Source organism: Microtus pennsylvanicus, chromosome 6, assembly GCF_037038515.1.
Source record: "Microtus pennsylvanicus isolate mMicPen1 chromosome 6, mMicPen1.hap1, whole genome shotgun sequence".
In the NCBI taxonomy this organism is placed as follows: domain Eukaryota; kingdom Metazoa; phylum Chordata; class Mammalia; order Rodentia; family Cricetidae; genus Microtus; species Microtus pennsylvanicus.
The window spans coordinates 96,226,336-96,243,302 of record NC_134584.1 but is presented as its reverse complement, the minus strand read 5'-3'; the positions used below and the strand labels follow the sequence as shown (position 1 = coordinate 96,243,302).

Sequence of the window (16,967 nt, the reverse complement as noted above, 5' to 3'; positions counted from 1 at the left end):
TCCACAGAGACAGTTGACTGGAGCTCATGGACAATCTTGGAGGTCTCTAGACTCACAGCTTGGGGAGCCAACAAGGGAGCTAACTAGGCCCTCTGCTTGTGGGTGACACTTGTGTAATTTGATCTGTTTGAGAGACCCTGGCAGTAGGTCCAGGGTCTATCCCTGGTGCAGGAGGTGCTTTTTGGAGTCCCTTCCCTATAGTGGGATGGATGCCTTGCCCAGCCTTGATGCAGGAGGGAGGGGCTTGGTCCTGACTCAGCTTCATGTATCAGGTTTGGTTGACTCCTCACGTGAGATCTTACTATTAAGTAAGAGTGGATGGGAGTTGGTTGAGGGGGATGTGGAGGGCAGTGGGAAGAGGGGAGAGAGGGGAAACTGTGGCTGGGATGTAAAATGAACTAAAAAATCTAAAAGAAAAAAAGAAAGAAAACAAAAAGCCTAAGAGGTATAAACATAACACAAACTCCAACTAAAGAGCTGAATGTCAGCAGCAGTCTTTCTCTGAATCCATGGAGCTGACTGCACTGATGATGTCCCTTGTTACCTAACTGGTGGTCACAGTGACAGACAAGGTGGGTGGGCACACTCTAGTTTTACTATTATAAATGACTATCACTGATTCAATTCCTATACTGAATGAATTATTTTTTGATATGCCCTTTTGTGAACAAGACATTAATTTTTATATTATGATTTTATTTGTTTATACCAGAATTTTGGTTATAGAAACAGCAACACATTTTCCATGCCAACCTCTAATTTATTGTAATTAATATATCCCTTCCATTTATGGAAATTGTATTAAAGCTCCTTATTAAAGTCACGTGTTAACAATAAAAAGACTAGTAGTCCAGATGGTGTGTTCACTGGGATCAGCCTTTCAACAGAAACAAAGGGAGATGCCATAACAATAATGGATCTTCAATACACACATTTACAATAATGGACAGATCGTTCAGGAAGAAAACTCATAAACAACAGTGGACTTGCTAACATATTGGGACAATGAGACTAAGAAGCTGTGTAAAACAAGATGTACAATCAACAGATAACAAAACAACTCCCACACCTAAGACTCAGGGAGCATCAGGAAGGAGAGGCAGAAAAACTGTCAGAGTCTGGCCCAGGAAAAGTGTAAACTTATTTAAAGCATTACGAGATTTTGGGTGTTTTCTGTTTGTTTGTTAAGTTGGTTTTTGGTAACCCTATAGGCTAGTTCTAGAGTGTGACCTCCGTAAATAATGCCATGTTTTAGTGTTAACACATTGGAAATGTCTAGGAGAGACTATTGGACAGTGGGCAGTAAGGAACTTGTCTACACTGTTCACAGCCTGTGACTTGTTTGTGACTGAGTTTAAAGGGGTTTTAATAAAGTTGTTGGTGGAAACTACCAACAGAAAGGTATTCATGCCTGGCTAAGTTTTGGTAGATGCTGGTAACTTGATCTGCAGTGAACTCAGCATCAAACAGCAATAAGAAATCATGCAGTTTACTGGCAAAAATCCATTTGATGTTGGAGACAAGGAAATTGTAGTGGATGACAGGATTAAGATTTTAAAAATAAGCCATACATTTTCATCTGGAAGGAAAAATATTTCTAGGGCATCATAGGAATTATTATTATTAAATTACATATAATATATAATAATTATATAATAATAGTTATTACTATATTATTATTAGTTCCTACCTATTGCTCTTAAGAATGTAAAAATTCATTTTGGGAAGAGAATTCTCCATGGTGTTCTAATCACACAAGCCACAAGAGAGTTTGCCTGCATTCTGACACCTAGGCCCTCAGGGGCTCCTACAACTGTCTTCTCAGAGCCTGCCTGCTCCACCACTTGGGGTTAGACTTTGCCATTATCCGTGATGCTGCTTCTGCAGGCACACAGAATGCAGATTGTTGGTTCGTGGAAGCCTTGACATGCATTTAAAGGAAAAGCAGACATTGTGTGCCAAGATCTGAATAACCATCAGCCGTCTATATGAAAGCCTGAGATGAAGCTATGAGCATGAAGCCAGAGAGGGGACAGAGAACCTAGGAGATGGTCAGAAAGGAAAGGAATATTTCACCAAAACAGAGCACAGCTACAGACAGTAAGCAGGGCTAGTTCAAACATGTTAAAAAAGGCTATATGCATCACAACTGCCAGGCCTGTAGAGTAGATTCTGTCCTTCTGGTGCAATATGCCATGGGTGTAGGCATGAATATAAAGGGCCTGATGATTGCCCTGCTATCTTTCAGTCTTCTTTTATCCCCATTACTGCTTTATGCGACCCAAATCTACCATTTTGGAATGGCAGTATATATTTTATTACACTGTCTTTCGGGTGTGTTCATTATTCTTAAATTGTGTGTAAATTGTTTTATAAGTGCTCTCTTGGGTGGGATCATTTCTCAGTTCTGTCATTCCTGCCCTGTCTGGGATGCGTGGGTCTTTGTGTGGACCCTGGACAAAGTGGCACCAGAGAAATCTCACGTCTCCCACAGTGCACCTGTTTCCTTTAGACAGTAGGGCAGTCAATCATTTATCCACACCTTGCAGAGGTCACATCTTATGGTGTTGGATCTCTCTCCATACTTCCCTCTCTAAGGCCCATAGATTCATCTTGAGCCAAAGACTCACGTTTCATTTTCAAGGGAATGGTTTTGTAATATTAAAATTTGAGAACATAAAATCAAATGTTTCTCATTATTATATTTGTACAGTATGCTATACAACTCTCTGTCTTTTTCCATTGTGTTGATATAGCATCCCACATGTGTCTATGTCCTCAAAAATAGGATGCTTTTATTTGGAAACAACTTCTGTAGAATACTTCTTTATCTGGCTCCAGGTTCTCAGATCTGGTTGGGCCTCTTGATCAGAGCTCAACGTGCTTTCTCTGGGTTGACTTCTCTGCTGCCTCATTGGCCCTGAGCTCAGTCCAAAAGGCCTCTTCCTTGACTTTCAGCCCATGAGCTGCCTGTGTGGGGACTCCAATCTGCAGGTACCCTTCCTTCTGGTCATATTGTGGCCAATGGGGCAGCCCATCCCCATTGGGGTTCCTGTGAATAGAATAAAAAGAGAAAGTCACCAAATCAGCTACGCTGTCCCCATGGTGCTCAGAGATGTGCAAGAATGTGCTAGCTTATCTTTGCCAAGAAACCAGTAACCTTCCACAGATGGACAGATCTCTAGCTCCTGGGACAGTTCTCTCTCTCTCTGTCTCTCTCTCTCTCTCTCTCTTGTTATGATTTAAATCTTACATTTTCTGTAAATCCTCCTGTGTTACAGATTGATACTATCTGGGAGCTAGTGGAATAGAGGGTGGGGAATAGTTGGGAAAACCAGATCAAAAGGCTTTGAACAGTGCTGGGGTTCCGTTCTTCACATCACAGCTTCCTGATGGCCAAGCATTTAACTGGGGCCTTCAATACATCGTGGCAGTAGCATGTCGGCATGCACAGCACTAGAGTGGTAGCTGAAAAGATACATCCTTATGCGCAGACAAAGAGACTGCATCTGACTTTTGAAACGTCAACGATTTTGTTGGAGGAGTGACATACTTCTTACAACAAGACCACACCTCCAAATCCTTCTAATCTAAGCACATGGTGACTGAGCATTCCACTATATGAGCTTATGGGGGTACATTTTTCTACCAATATATTAATATAGGTATTATTTTATTAATTTATACCCAGACCACAAGAGATGACACAGAGTCTGCCGCTAGCAAGACCTTAGGAAGAGAATACATTTCCAAGCTTTTCAGAGCCCATGTCTGTCAACCGATTTCTGGATGTTTGAAACGGAAATTTAGGATTTAAATGCTTCTCTCTTAGATTCTGGACTTGCTTTGGTTGGAATTTTCCCGTTCCTCTTTTGAGAATAGGAACATTTGGCTATTGTCCTTGTATCTTGAAAATTTGTTACTTTTTTATTTGTGTTGTTTCTCATAGCAAAGGTTTACCTGAGCCTAGGAAGTCTTTGAACTTGGATATCAAAGCAATGTTAAAAGTGTTAAGTTAGGAATTTGTGGGGATGAGTTATTTGAAGTACATGAATTTCTGGGGATTATAGGCAGGTTATAATTTAGAGCTCAATACTACCCATAAGCTCATGGATTGAAGCCTTTATCCTCACCCGATGGTGCCATTGGGACATGACAGAAAGGTAATAAAGAGGGACTTGCTGGAGGAGGATGATCATGGGTGACTTGCCGGAGGACAGTTTAGGATCCTGGCCTTTTGCTACCCTTCACAAGCATCAGGAGGTAAAGGTGCTTTGCCCTACATATGATCCCCACAGGGTGTTCTCTTCTGACACTAGAGCTCATAGGCACAAGAAACAAAGCTTGAAACCTCTCCTTCTGAGCCCAAGTTCACATTCTCACCTCATCTTGAAGTACACAAATCATCCACCTGCACAGCAGGTTAGCCCAGCTCTCACTGGACTGCTTTGGTCCCAGGGTCAGAAAGATGATCATTGAAACTCTAGAAAACTACTCCTTCCTCTTAGGTAGGACAGGGCACTACACCTTCAGATCCAGCAATATTGCCCCCAGCCTCACCCATTCCGAGCAAAGTTGGCCCAGAATTTCATCACCATCCTGCTGAGATTGATCTCCTCTTCAGAGGCACCATCTATGAGAAAAAGACATAAAATTAACCTACTTAACTTAAGGTGTAGTTAATGAGCTAAAAATTAACCTACATAACCTAAGATGTGGTTGATGAGCTGCGACAACATCACAATCTGAGCCCCATTAATAAATGTAATCTTGACTATGAACACATCGGGCTGAATGTGTCCGATCGATCCTATGATCCTAATCCCTGAAGATACATGGGGTCAGGCCTGGTTAATATTTGAAGGGGAGAAATGCACTCTTGACCTTTATCACATACTCATTAACCAAAAATCTGCCTTTTAAGAAGATCTTTGTGAGTGCGCCTTCTATTTAAAGTTAAGAGGAATGTTTCAGATGCCCTATGCCTTTCTCTTTCATACTGACCTGTCTGGCATCCATCTCCCTTGGAGTCTAATGGCAACAGGACTCAGTTTCCCCAGTTTTACCACCATAAGTTGCTGCCCCTTAGGTCTGTTCTCAACCTCCTACATATAATCTTTCTCATAGACTCTGAAAATAATCACAACTGGGAGATGCCCAGAGACACTGGTGTGCCATGAGGGAACATGTTATATGCAATTGTTGAAAAGTAAGGTATTAAAGACCTTTGTGAAAAGTTCACTAAATATCATATCTTTAAGCATATTTAAGTTTACAGTATATATTAGATAGCTAGACAGGTAGGAACATGATAAGCCTTATTCAATGTTAGAAAAATTTCTAACTCTTCCCTTACTCATATTCTAGTACTTATGGGAGGCAAATCAAATACTGACATTCTTGTCCTAAAGGACCAGTGGGTGACTAAGGTGGTCTGAATAAAAGTGGTCCCCAAAGAGAAAAGCACTACTAGGAAGTGTGGCCTTGTTTGAGGAGGTGTGTTTCTGTGGGGATGGGCGTTGAGGTCTCTGTGGTTCAAGCTTCCCTCAGTGTGACTGCAGGTTGACTTCCTGTTGCCTGCAAGACGTAGCATTCTCAGCTCCAGCACCACGTCTGCCTGCAAACCAGCCCACCAGCCGCCATGCTCTGGGTCATGATGATAATGGACTGAACCTCTGAAACAGTAAGTGAGCCACCCCAATACATTTTTTTCCTTGTAAGAGTTTCTGTGGTGATGGTGTCTCTCCACAGCAACTAAGACAGTGACCTTCTATTTCTCATATTGGTGTCACAGCAGGATTCTGAGAATGACTGTGGCTGGGGACACATTAACACAATCCCATTGTGTGTATTAAAAAAGCAGAAAGGCTGGGGACTGTCCTATAGCTGAGCCCCATTACAGAGCATCAGAAACACCATTTTAAAAGGAGACACTTTATCAAGGCCATCAAGCAAAAATCCAGACCCAGTTCTCAGATCACCAAGGCCACAACCAGCAAACAGATCTTACCTTTTAAAAAGGGGGCTCCCAATACAGAGAAGAGATCATCACCATGGTCTCCTTTCACTGTCTTGGGTCTCATTTCTGATACAAAGCTTGGCCGATATTGAAACTCATACATGTAGGTAGGGGCTCCAGCATCTGGGGAGACATGGATTCATGCACAGTTCACATTTCCAGATATACACCTGGATGGTGTCAAGGTCTTAGGCCCTTCAGTTATCATCACTCTTTGGCTTCATAGGAAATGGCTTTAGGAAGTCCCAGTGATTTGTTTGGGTTTACATAGCTGGTTGATGTAGTCCTAGGATTTGAAGAAGATGCTTACTGAATGAACAGTGAATGGATCCACACATGCAGCGACTGAATGGGATGAGTGTCAGTCATGACACCTGTGTATTAATTCTAGAAGATCTAGAACCTCATAGTTGCATCTTGCCTAGCTCTGGGCATTCGAAGAGATTCTCAGGTCTTCAGAGGCATAAGGAAATGAAGACACATAATTAAGATTCTATGCTGAGATGGAATGATTTGTCTCTTGTGTTTCATGATACCTGCAACTTCATTGGTAGCCCAAGGGTAAGGTCTTTTTCTTTTTAAAGGTTTTTTTTTTAGACTATATATTCTGATGACAGTTTCCCCTCCTCCATCCCCTTCCTGATGCTCACCACCAAACCAAATTCACAGCACCTCTTTAGAAAGCAAACAAACAAGGAAACAATCAGATAAACAAACCCAAACAGAATAGGACAAATAAACGAGCAGGAAAGAAGAAGAACCAAAAGAAAAAGCACAAGAAACAGATACAGACACAGAGACACTCCACACATAAAGAAATTCTATATAAACACAAAATTGGAAACAGCAAAAATATCCAGACAAAACATTATGAGGGAAAAATATCTCCCCAAATACCATTGAGTTAGTTTTGTCTCTCTCATCTACAGCTGGCCATGGGACTGCTCTTAAGAGTTGATTCCATACCTTTTGAGACTGTTGGAGAAAACTAATATTTTTTTTTGTGGGTGGTTATGAATTAGAGACAGCTCATGGGCTAGCGAAGCATGACTGTGTCCACATCCTCTCTCAACACTGGAACCCCGTCTGACTTAGGCCTGTGCAGCCCCTGTGCTGCCACAGTGTCCGTGAGTTCACATGTGCATCAAGGCTGTTGTGTCCTGCAGGCCTTGTTTCCTTGGCGTCCCACATCCCTTCTGGCTCTTATGGTCTTTCTGCCTCCTCCGTAAGGATCAGTTTTCTCTGATCCTTGAGATGAGGAATTTGATGGAGACATCCCATTTAGGGCTGCGTGTTCCAGGGGCTCTCACTCGCTGCATATCGTCTGTTGTGCTCTCTGTATTTGCTCCCATGTACTGCAGGAGAGAGTGTCTCTGGTGATGGCTAGGGAAGGCGCTTATCTCTGAGTACAGCAGAATGTCATCAAGGGTCATTTTATTGCTACGTTCCTTTAGCAGAACAGTAGTATTTGGTTTCCCCTAGGCCCACGGCCTATAAGTGATGGTAAAATCGAAGTGCCTGTACAAGCAAACTTGTGTTTCCTCCAAACTCTTCCCCCTCTCCACTGACTCCTCTCTTACCCACAAAGAAGACCTGTTCAAGGGTCAAGATGTCACTATTTCTCTTATAGGGTCAATGGAGGCACCAATCTTTGCTCCTCATGTATGAGCCCATAAACCTCCAGCCTGGGAGCTTCAAGACAATGGTTTAACATCAGAGCAGATACTCACATATTAGATAAAGTAGGGAAATTCAAAATGTTAAAAAAGTATAAATTTACCTGAAAACATTCCTACTCTATTACAAGTCATATATTATATATGCACACACACATATATTTTATAATTATAAATACATATACATATATACACCTTTATAATTTGTAATTTTTTATCATCCATACACTTCATGCATGTATTTGAGGTAATTTTTTGTATATTACATTAAATACATTTTTTTTATTTTTTTGAGACAGGGTTTTTCTGTAGCTTCAGAGCCTGTCCTGGAACTAGCACTTGTAGACCAGGCTGGCCTTGAACTCACAAGATCCCCTGGCCTCTGCCTCCTGAGTGCCACCACCTCCCAGCTACATCTCATTACTTTGTGCCATGAGATGTCCATCGCAAGAAGTGATGAGGACAACACATGTCATCACAACACAGGATAGGGAATATTTTAATTAATTCACAACTCTGTCACCATAGCTTTAGGCAATCCTTTGACTCTGCCACGCTCTTAGGAAACAGTTCTCCATGGTCAAGTAGAACTTCCTGGAAAGATAATAAACCTCGCCTTTGTGAAGATATGGACACAGATTTATCCTACATAGTGCAAGGTTTTAACAGAAAGTTATGCTAATGACTGTATCTGAGATTACTCCTCAAGTTGACTTAAAGTAAACTGCCATCCAATGATATGATTTTTTACATAAGAGACATAAAGTGTGTATTCATTAAGGGGTAGAGTCATAAAGTAACAATGTTATCAGAAGAGACCGGAAGAATGTAGGATCACATGGCCATAAACCCTTATATGTTATCAAAGTTACACTTTCACCAGCTTACTGTGTGCTATTAGAATTACACTAGGGGTCAGCAAGATGACTCACAGCTGGATTCCTGCGTCCAGCTCCTAGAACTTCTGTGTTGGAACAAGAGAGCTGAGTCCCACTCTGACCTTCACATTGACGTGATGGCGTGGGTACATGGCAAACACACAAGTACAAATAGACATAAAATATCTGTAAAAGCAGAATGGTAGATGTAGGATTTATAGTAGACACAAAGCAGAAGTCTTCAGTAGAGCCATAGCCCCAAATTAGAAAAAAACCAAAGGCACACTCCTTCAGAACAGCATAAAACCACAACGAAGAACACCAAAAGAAGAAGAAAAAATTATACAACAGCCATAATGGAACCACCAAAAGAGCAGTAGTTGAGTCTTTAAGAACCAAAATTATCTTTAATGTGAATTCTGAAATAAAGGAGATGGATTGAATGGATGTTTGAACATGCCTTACCAGCAGGTTTACCATAAATAAAATGAAGAAGGTTGGAAGAAAAAGAATGAAAATGAATGCAATTTGAAGGAAAACTAAATAAGAGGAATTGAAGCAATGGTTGTATTAGAACACACCGTCTGAGATAAGAGACAAAAGAGCTGGACCTGGTGGCTCATACCCATACTCACAGAACTCTGGGAGCTGAGACAGGAGAATTGCTGTGAATCTGAGACCTTTCAGAGATATACAGTCATTTCTAGTCCATTCTGAGCTACAGTGTGAGACCTTATCTCAGAAGAAACAGATAAAGACATCATGTTGATGACAGCGTCAAATCACCCATAGAACCTAGCCATGGCAAATACAGACCCAACATCTGGGATCCTAAATATATACAAAAAATGAATAGTGGAGGCTATGAAGGGAAAGACAGGATGTGATGAATGCCACAGCAATAAGGTGTCTGCAGTGCACATATTTACAATAATGGACAGATCATTCATGAAGAAAACTCATAAGCAACATTGGACTTGCTAACATATTGGGACAATGAGACTAAGAAGAAATATACAGACTTGTGCAGCTAAGAGTTTGTCAACTTAACACAAACCATAGTCACTTTGGCTGGTGATCCTGAGCTGTATAAGAAAAGTAAACAAGCTATTGAAAGCAAGCAGTACCCCACTATGGTCTCTGCTTCAGTTTTTGCCTCCAGGTTTCTGCTTGAGTGTTTGCCCTGATTTCTTTGAATAATGAACTAAGACTCAGGTGCTGGTGGTGCACGCCTTTAATCTCAGCACTTGTGAGGCAGAGACAGGTGGATCTCCATGAGTTTGAGGCCAGCCTGGTCTACAGAGGGAGTTCCAGGACAGGCACCAAAGCTATGGGGACATCCTGTCTCTAAACACAACCCCCAAAAAACTATGATGTGAAAATGTAAAATGAAATCACCTCTCAAGGGCTTTTGGTCATGGTATTAGAATCACAATAATAGAAGCAAACTATAACAAAAATATTCTATCCAATGCAGACAGAATGCAATTCTTCCAAAACACCCACAGACCATTCTTCGGCATAGACTGCTTGTGTCGCACAAAAAAAGAACAACAAAATCATTTAATTTGAGAAGACTGAAATTGTACCAAGTACCTAATCTTACACACTAAAAATAAATTTAAAAAATCAACTACAAGAATAATTTTGAAAAATTCAAATTAAAGGAATAAGAAACATGCTCCTTAGCACAGCTATCCCAAAGAAGAAATTAAATGGATGATCCATTGGAACAAATGGGAATAAAGTGCCTTTCCCTCTAAGGTTTCAGGAGCACAGTATACGAAGTGACAGAAAGAACTCAAGAGCCCGGATACAGGGAGAATGGCTGTGAAATCCTGTCTTCTGGGCATGACACAACCATTGTAATTGTGAACTCACAGTTACACAGCAGCTGCACTTGCCTGGCCTAGGACTCCAGAGGATACCTGATCCTGGAAGGGAAGAGTTTCATGAGGCCTTTACTCCTCCCTGGTGGACCACTGACTACTGATGGATTCCTGACGAGAGGGAGCCATTACCATCTGAAGTTTACCCTCAGGTGAGTCCACCAGGCTCCACTGGGTAGTTCCATACCCATGGTCACACAGGTGGCTCCGGTTAAATTCAGTGGCTCACAAAGCAAAACAGTAAAGAAATGGATATAGCTAAGGGGGAGTCGCAGGAGGCAGAAGGAAAGAAAAGTGGCAGAGAGATCAGAATACATTATATACATGTATGAAAAGTGGACAATTTAATTAGGAAAACAGTGCAGCCTGCCAACACTTTTGTGTTAAAGTGAGGGCAACTATAAGGGAAGCTTATAGCAATAAACAACTGCATTAAGAGAGCAAAAGTTTCAAACAACCTAAGATTACATACCAAAGTTCTAAGAAAACTCAAAGGAGGAAAGAAATCGTAAAGATAAAGTCAGAAGTTTAAGAATTTAAAAAATAAGAAAGGTGAACATCACTGCGGTTTTGTTTTGTTTTTTTTTTTCAGAAAGAACAAAAGTAAAAATACCCTAAATTGATAAACCTATTAGCCACAAAAGAATTTTTATCAATTTAAATCAATTTAAAGACTCACAACCAGAAACAAAAGAAGAAACACTATAACAGAGACCACAGCTATAGAGCCTGTCATAAGAAACTACTATGAACAAGTATATGCACAAGAATAGGAGACCTGAGAAGGAATAGAGGCAGTTAAGGGGACCCAGTATTCCCTTGGCGACTGGGCAAGTGACAAATAGTTAAATCTTTAAAATCGCTGCCCCTGCTGAGGGCACATTCTGTTTAGCTCCTTTGTACACATTTTCTCTGATGTTAATTTTCAAATTGCAAAGATGGGGATTGGTGGGACGATTTTACCCATCCTTAGCAGTTGTGGACTTAATTCTCTCTTAATGCTCTGGCCTCCTTGACCTGAAGGACTGTCAGTCAGCCAGCTGGACTCCTGTGTGCCAGCAACAGACATCTGGAACACTCCACAGATGCCTTGAGAAACCTACACAATGATGGCAGTGGAAATATAAACCTAAATTTAATCCAGGTGGAACTACCACTGAATGCTGAAAACTAGCTCATAGGCTAAAGAAAATGAAAACACAAATAAAGACAAAGACATCTCCTGATCATGGAGTGAAAGGATCAATTTAAAAATATCTATTGTACTCACAGTGATCTATTGATTTAATTAAATATGTCCTCAAATTCCAATGCCATTTGTCCTTATAGAAGGAAAAATTACCTAAAAAAAATTTGTCAGCAAGATGATTGTGAGAAGTCAGAACAAAGCTGGAGCCTGACTTTAATTCTGTTCTGTATCCACTAAACAGTGTGCAGTTTGCGTGGTAGTTGCTTTACCCGTGTGCATACATTGAACAATGAGATATAGCAAAGACCCCAACACAAGCAGGTACTGGCTGCTGTTTTACAAAGGCATCAAGAATATAAAATAAGATAAAGCGGTCTCTTCACTCAATTTTGTTGAGAAAAATCAAATTTCTACATTCATGAAACTAAAATGGAGAGAAGACAAATGTCAGTTCAGAAACCCCAATCACAAGTAGAAGTCAAAAAGGAAAAACAATAATTCTGTCCACGGAAAACAGTAGCTTAGACTGAGCACCAGCACCCTGAACACCAAGTGAAACAGACAAATGGATTAATAGTAAATCAAACAATTCTTCACAGAAAGAAACCAATAGCAGGATGCAGAGGCAACCATTGGAAGAGAAATATATTTATGATTCTTCTATATGATATGTGTCTATTCAAAGACCATATGAACAATTCAAACATGTAATAGCAAGAAACAAATAAATAAATTCAAAATGAACAAAAGAGGCCAGAGGCCTGAAGTAGTATCTTTCAATAGGAGACTATATATAGAGAGAGATATATAGATATATAGATATATATATGAAAATAGATAACAGATTGTTTTTCTAAGGTGCAGGACATCAGTAGACCCTAGGAGCTGGCTAGGTTTCCAGTACCAAGTATGATTTCACTCCTGATGAGTGGGCTTTAAGTCCAATTAGACAGCTGCCATTGGCTGTTGGCTGCCATTGATAAGTGAGTGCCTTGGGCACTTTTATGTGTACCATGCAATACTGGTAGTTTTCATGATTCTTAGGTGGTTAGAGACAGAGTATCTGGGAAGAGACAGAGGGAGAAAAGGGAGGGGGAAAGTGATGCAATCCTTTTTCAATTTAAAACATTAAAAATACTAAAGAGAAAAGGGACATGGATAGGTGAAAAGTTGTTATTATCTTATTGAATATTTGAAAATATCCAAATTAAAATCATAATGAAAGTCTTTCCCCATGATCCAAATCGGTTTTATTGAGAAGTGAAAGTAGAAAATTATAGTAAATATGTTTAGAAAGGGGAATCCTTTAAATACTGCTGGGGGAGAAGGAACAGCGATGTGGTACTGTAGCACAAATAATAAAAACCAAGGAACAGATATAGGGGTTCAAGCTTAAAATCAGAAAAGCAAACAACCAAGCCACTGGAGAGCTTTTACCTCTACAAAGGGGTGATTTGTCCTCAGCGTGACTGTAGACTGTAATGCTCTCTACCAAACCTCGGAGTTCAATGAGCTCCTGTCTCCTCCTGCCTTATATCTCACTCTCCATCCAGTCATACCACTCCTGTCTCCTGGGATTAAAGGCATGTGACTCCTGAGGCCAGGGAGCACCTTTGTGTGAGTGCTATTTCTCTTTCTAGACAGATTCAATCTCATGTAGCCCAGAGTGGTCTTGAGTCCTGGGACTAAAGGTGTGTGCTACTACTCCCTGGTCTCTAGTGGCTTAGCTCTGCACTCTGGTATTCAGGCAAGCTTTATTTATTAAACACAAATAAAATATCACTATTTGGGGGTGCCTAAGAGACTGAGAGCAGAGTCACAATATGGCCCAGCAGTGTCATACTGGGTGTTTACTTTAAATATTTGGGGACAGTTTTCTGAGATGTCTGGGTCCTATGCTCACTGTAGCACCACACACTACAATCAAGTTATAGAGTTAACTCCGTCCATCAACATCAGAGGAGAAGGTAAATGCCGCTGTGTAGATAGTGGAGTGTAGCATGAATTCTGATTGGTCTTAATACTAAAAATGTGAAGTCAATTATTAGGTGAAAGCTGAGAGACCAGAGAATCAGAGCAACATTCCTATAGTGTTCTTACTTCTACCAGTGCTCAGACTGAAGGGACAATCCTGACTCTATGAATCCCCAGACTGCATGCTCAGACTGAATCTCCAGACTACATGCTCAAACTGAATCTCCAGACTGCATGCTCAGACTGAATCTCCAGACTGCAACTGAGCTCCTGTCTCCTCCCACCTTATATTCCTCTCTCTGTCCAGCTGTATCCCTTCCCATCTCCACCTCCCTAGTGCTGGGATTAAAGGTATGTGACTCTTGGGTTTAAATGTGTGATCCATCACCTCCTGAATCTGTTTCTCTTTTAGACTGACTCGATCTTGTGCAGACCAGGGTAGCCTTGAACTCACAGATATCCGTCTGCCTCTGTCTCCTAAGTGCTGGGATTAAAGGTGTGTGTCACCTTGGCCTGGTCTCTATGGCTAACTAGTGGATTAATTCTGCACTCTGATCCTCAGGAAAGCTTTATTTGTTAGATTGCAAACAAAATAGCACCACAATGGAGTGCCCTTTAACGTTAAGAAAGAAACTGCTACTTTTACAGTGTGGGGTGGATCAGAGAGCATCGTGCCATGTTAAATAGCTGAACATAGAAAGATAAATTTCATGTGCTGCTGCTCATTGTAGAATAGAGATTACTAGCAAGCACACAGACAGAACTTGGGGTAAAGAGGTTGGAGGTCAATGAATGAGGAAGATGAATGAAGAAAGGAATAAAAGTTTCAGGCAGGAAGGAATTCTTTGTCTTTTTACTTTCCCAACCCACAGTGTCATATATACGAATGATAAAATCATGCATTTAAGAATAGCTGAGAGAAAATTTCAAGTCTTCTCACTGTAGAAAATGGTAAGTATTTGAAGAAATGTGTGTGTTAATATGCTGATATATTTATTAAACATGGCATAATCAAGTAGAAAATGTGTGCACCATAGTTGGCAGGTGAAATTTATCAATTTGCAATTTAATAAATGATAGAAAGTTTTTGTCTTTCAAAATGTGTCATTGTGTTCTATTCTCCATTCTTTCTTCTTTTTATTTTTATTTTTTTAAATATTTATTTATTTATTATGTATACAATATTCTGTCTGTGTGTATGCCTGCAGGCCAGCAGAGGGCACCAGACCCCATTACAGATGGCTGTGAGCCACCATGTGGTTGCTGGAAATTGAACTCAGGACCTTCAGAAGAGCAGGCAATGCTCTTAACCTCTGAGCCATCTCTCCAGCCCCCTCTCCATTCTTTCTTCATGCCTACAGTTTCTCACTGGTAACTGCAACTTCAGAAAGGAATGCTGGGAAATCATCTTAGCCTCCCAGAAGGAACAGTTTGGGCAGATGTAATTGATACCTTTGATACTTGGTTCTAGGATCTTAGTTAAATTAAGAAACACTTAGAAAACTTGCAAATCACACTTGTGTATTTGTGGGAATGTTTCCAGAGACAATAGGTCACTATGGCTAATGTTGTTATCTAGTGTTGCATTCAATCTCTAACACACTATTGGCTGGGAAGGTGTGGCCTGTTGGTAGGAAGTAGGTCACTGGGGCCATACTCAATAATGACCCGGGACTATGCCTGTTGCTGTTCCACACCGCTTCAATACTCACATGCCCCCATGATGCGAGCTGATCCAACTCTCCCAACATCACAGGCTAAACAATCGGAGGCTCCGAACTTTAGTAAAGCCTCCTCCCCTTGAGTTTTGATATGCCATATTTTTTTTGTTATGTACTGAGAAGTAACAATTACACCTTCTTACTAATTGCCTATTTCTGGGCAGCCTGATATGCACATGAAACATCAACAGGACTTGCCTGTACCATTTTCTGGCCACTAGAAACAACTGTGTTTATGTTTGCGGCAAATAAAGGCAGCACAGATCTAACAATCCCTGTGGGAGTTCTCTTAACCAATGAGAGGTGAATACATACCGCTCTTTAGCTGCTGAGAGAGAAAAGTCTTAAGAAAAACACTAAGATGCATGTATCTAAGGTGGTCACATGCTAGCCAGCTCACTACACCTTCTACACCTTTCTACAGAGTTCTGTGGGACTATCTCCTAGACTAAACTGCCTGTGATCAACTTTCTCATGGACTCCTACTGGCCAAAATGAAACTGAAGATACAGGTCATAGGGAACCTGCTTTTGAGACCTGGTCCTCAGCAGATTTCATAACTGACTCTTTCAAGACGTGGGTGAGTTGGAGGCCTAGGTGGTGAGCCTATATCCTTCTCCCATGCAACACATGAGATGGAGACTCACCTCTGTGGCCGCGGGACACAATCACAGATGGGGCACCAAACATCACATCTCCCATTAAGTCCTGGAGAAGGTCTTTCTTTCTAATAGGGTTGTCTGTCCCTGATATATACTTCTCAATGACAGCTGGAATCAGACTCTCAGAGATGTTCTAAAAGGAACAGAAAGTGATCAGAAAAGCATTTCTGAGAAAGGGAATGAGAAAGACATGGCTCATGAGACTTGCTGGTTATAACCTTTTCTTTATCAGAGCTGAGACCATTCAGGAACCTACAGATAGTAGGGGCCCATGTGTCAGAAGGACAAAGCACTCAAACTTGGTAAATGTTGTGGTGCCCACCTGTCTGCTTTGGCTCCCCAAAATTACCTACAGAAGTCATGGGTCTCTAAGCCCTAGATAACTGGGTTTTGCTGAATATAGCTTCCATCTTTTGCCAGCTTTTCCAAAAATATATCCTGGAAATACTGGAATTTTTAAACAACAAGCAACACATGAGTTTTTTGCATTATACTAAAGTATGCAAACTAGAAAACGCGGGCTGAAACACAGACATGAGTACTTTTAGCCACGGAGTTAGTGTGTGTTTGGACACAAGCACCCCCACTTCTTCGCTTCTCAGCGCTGAGTCCCACAGTTCACTTACAAGGATCGGGTAAGACTGCCAAAGAAGGGAAGCGATCCTCTTCTCGTCCATTTTGTCTTCGGAAAGTGGAAAGCCTATCATCTGTTAAACACAATGATTAATGTTTGTGAATTGTGTGGAATTAACAGGAAGAAACAAAAAAGGTCGAATACAGAAGGAAGTTCCTTTACCAGGCCTTGTTAGGTGTGAAATTTCATGTTTGAAGAAATAACCTATGAAAAAATGAGATTATATCTAGAAATATATGCAGTACAAGAGAATACACATACCACATATATTGCATATATATTATAGATATAGTTTACATAATACAAACACACTAATCCTTCAGAG

General features: G+C 40.8%; 1 protein-coding gene across 1 annotated transcript in view; it reads right to left on the bottom strand.

The window, feature by feature from the left end:
• Positions 1–739: 739 nt before the first annotated feature.
• Positions 740–16,967, bottom strand: part of LOC142852293 (liver carboxylesterase 1-like) — a 31,796-nt gene continuing 15,568 nt past the window's right edge. The window contains exons 11-15 of the mRNA XM_075976925.1: positions 16,635–16,715; positions 15,994–16,141; positions 6,011–6,142; positions 4,561–4,633; positions 740–3,052 (exon numbers count right to left, since the gene is read on the bottom strand). Of these exons, the coding sequence (XP_075833040.1) occupies positions 2,869–3,052; positions 4,561–4,633; positions 6,011–6,142; positions 15,994–16,141; positions 16,635–16,715 (618 nt within the window). The 3' untranslated portion in view covers positions 740–2,868. The remainder of the gene's footprint in view (positions 3,053–4,560; positions 4,634–6,010; positions 6,143–15,993; positions 16,142–16,634; positions 16,716–16,967) is intronic.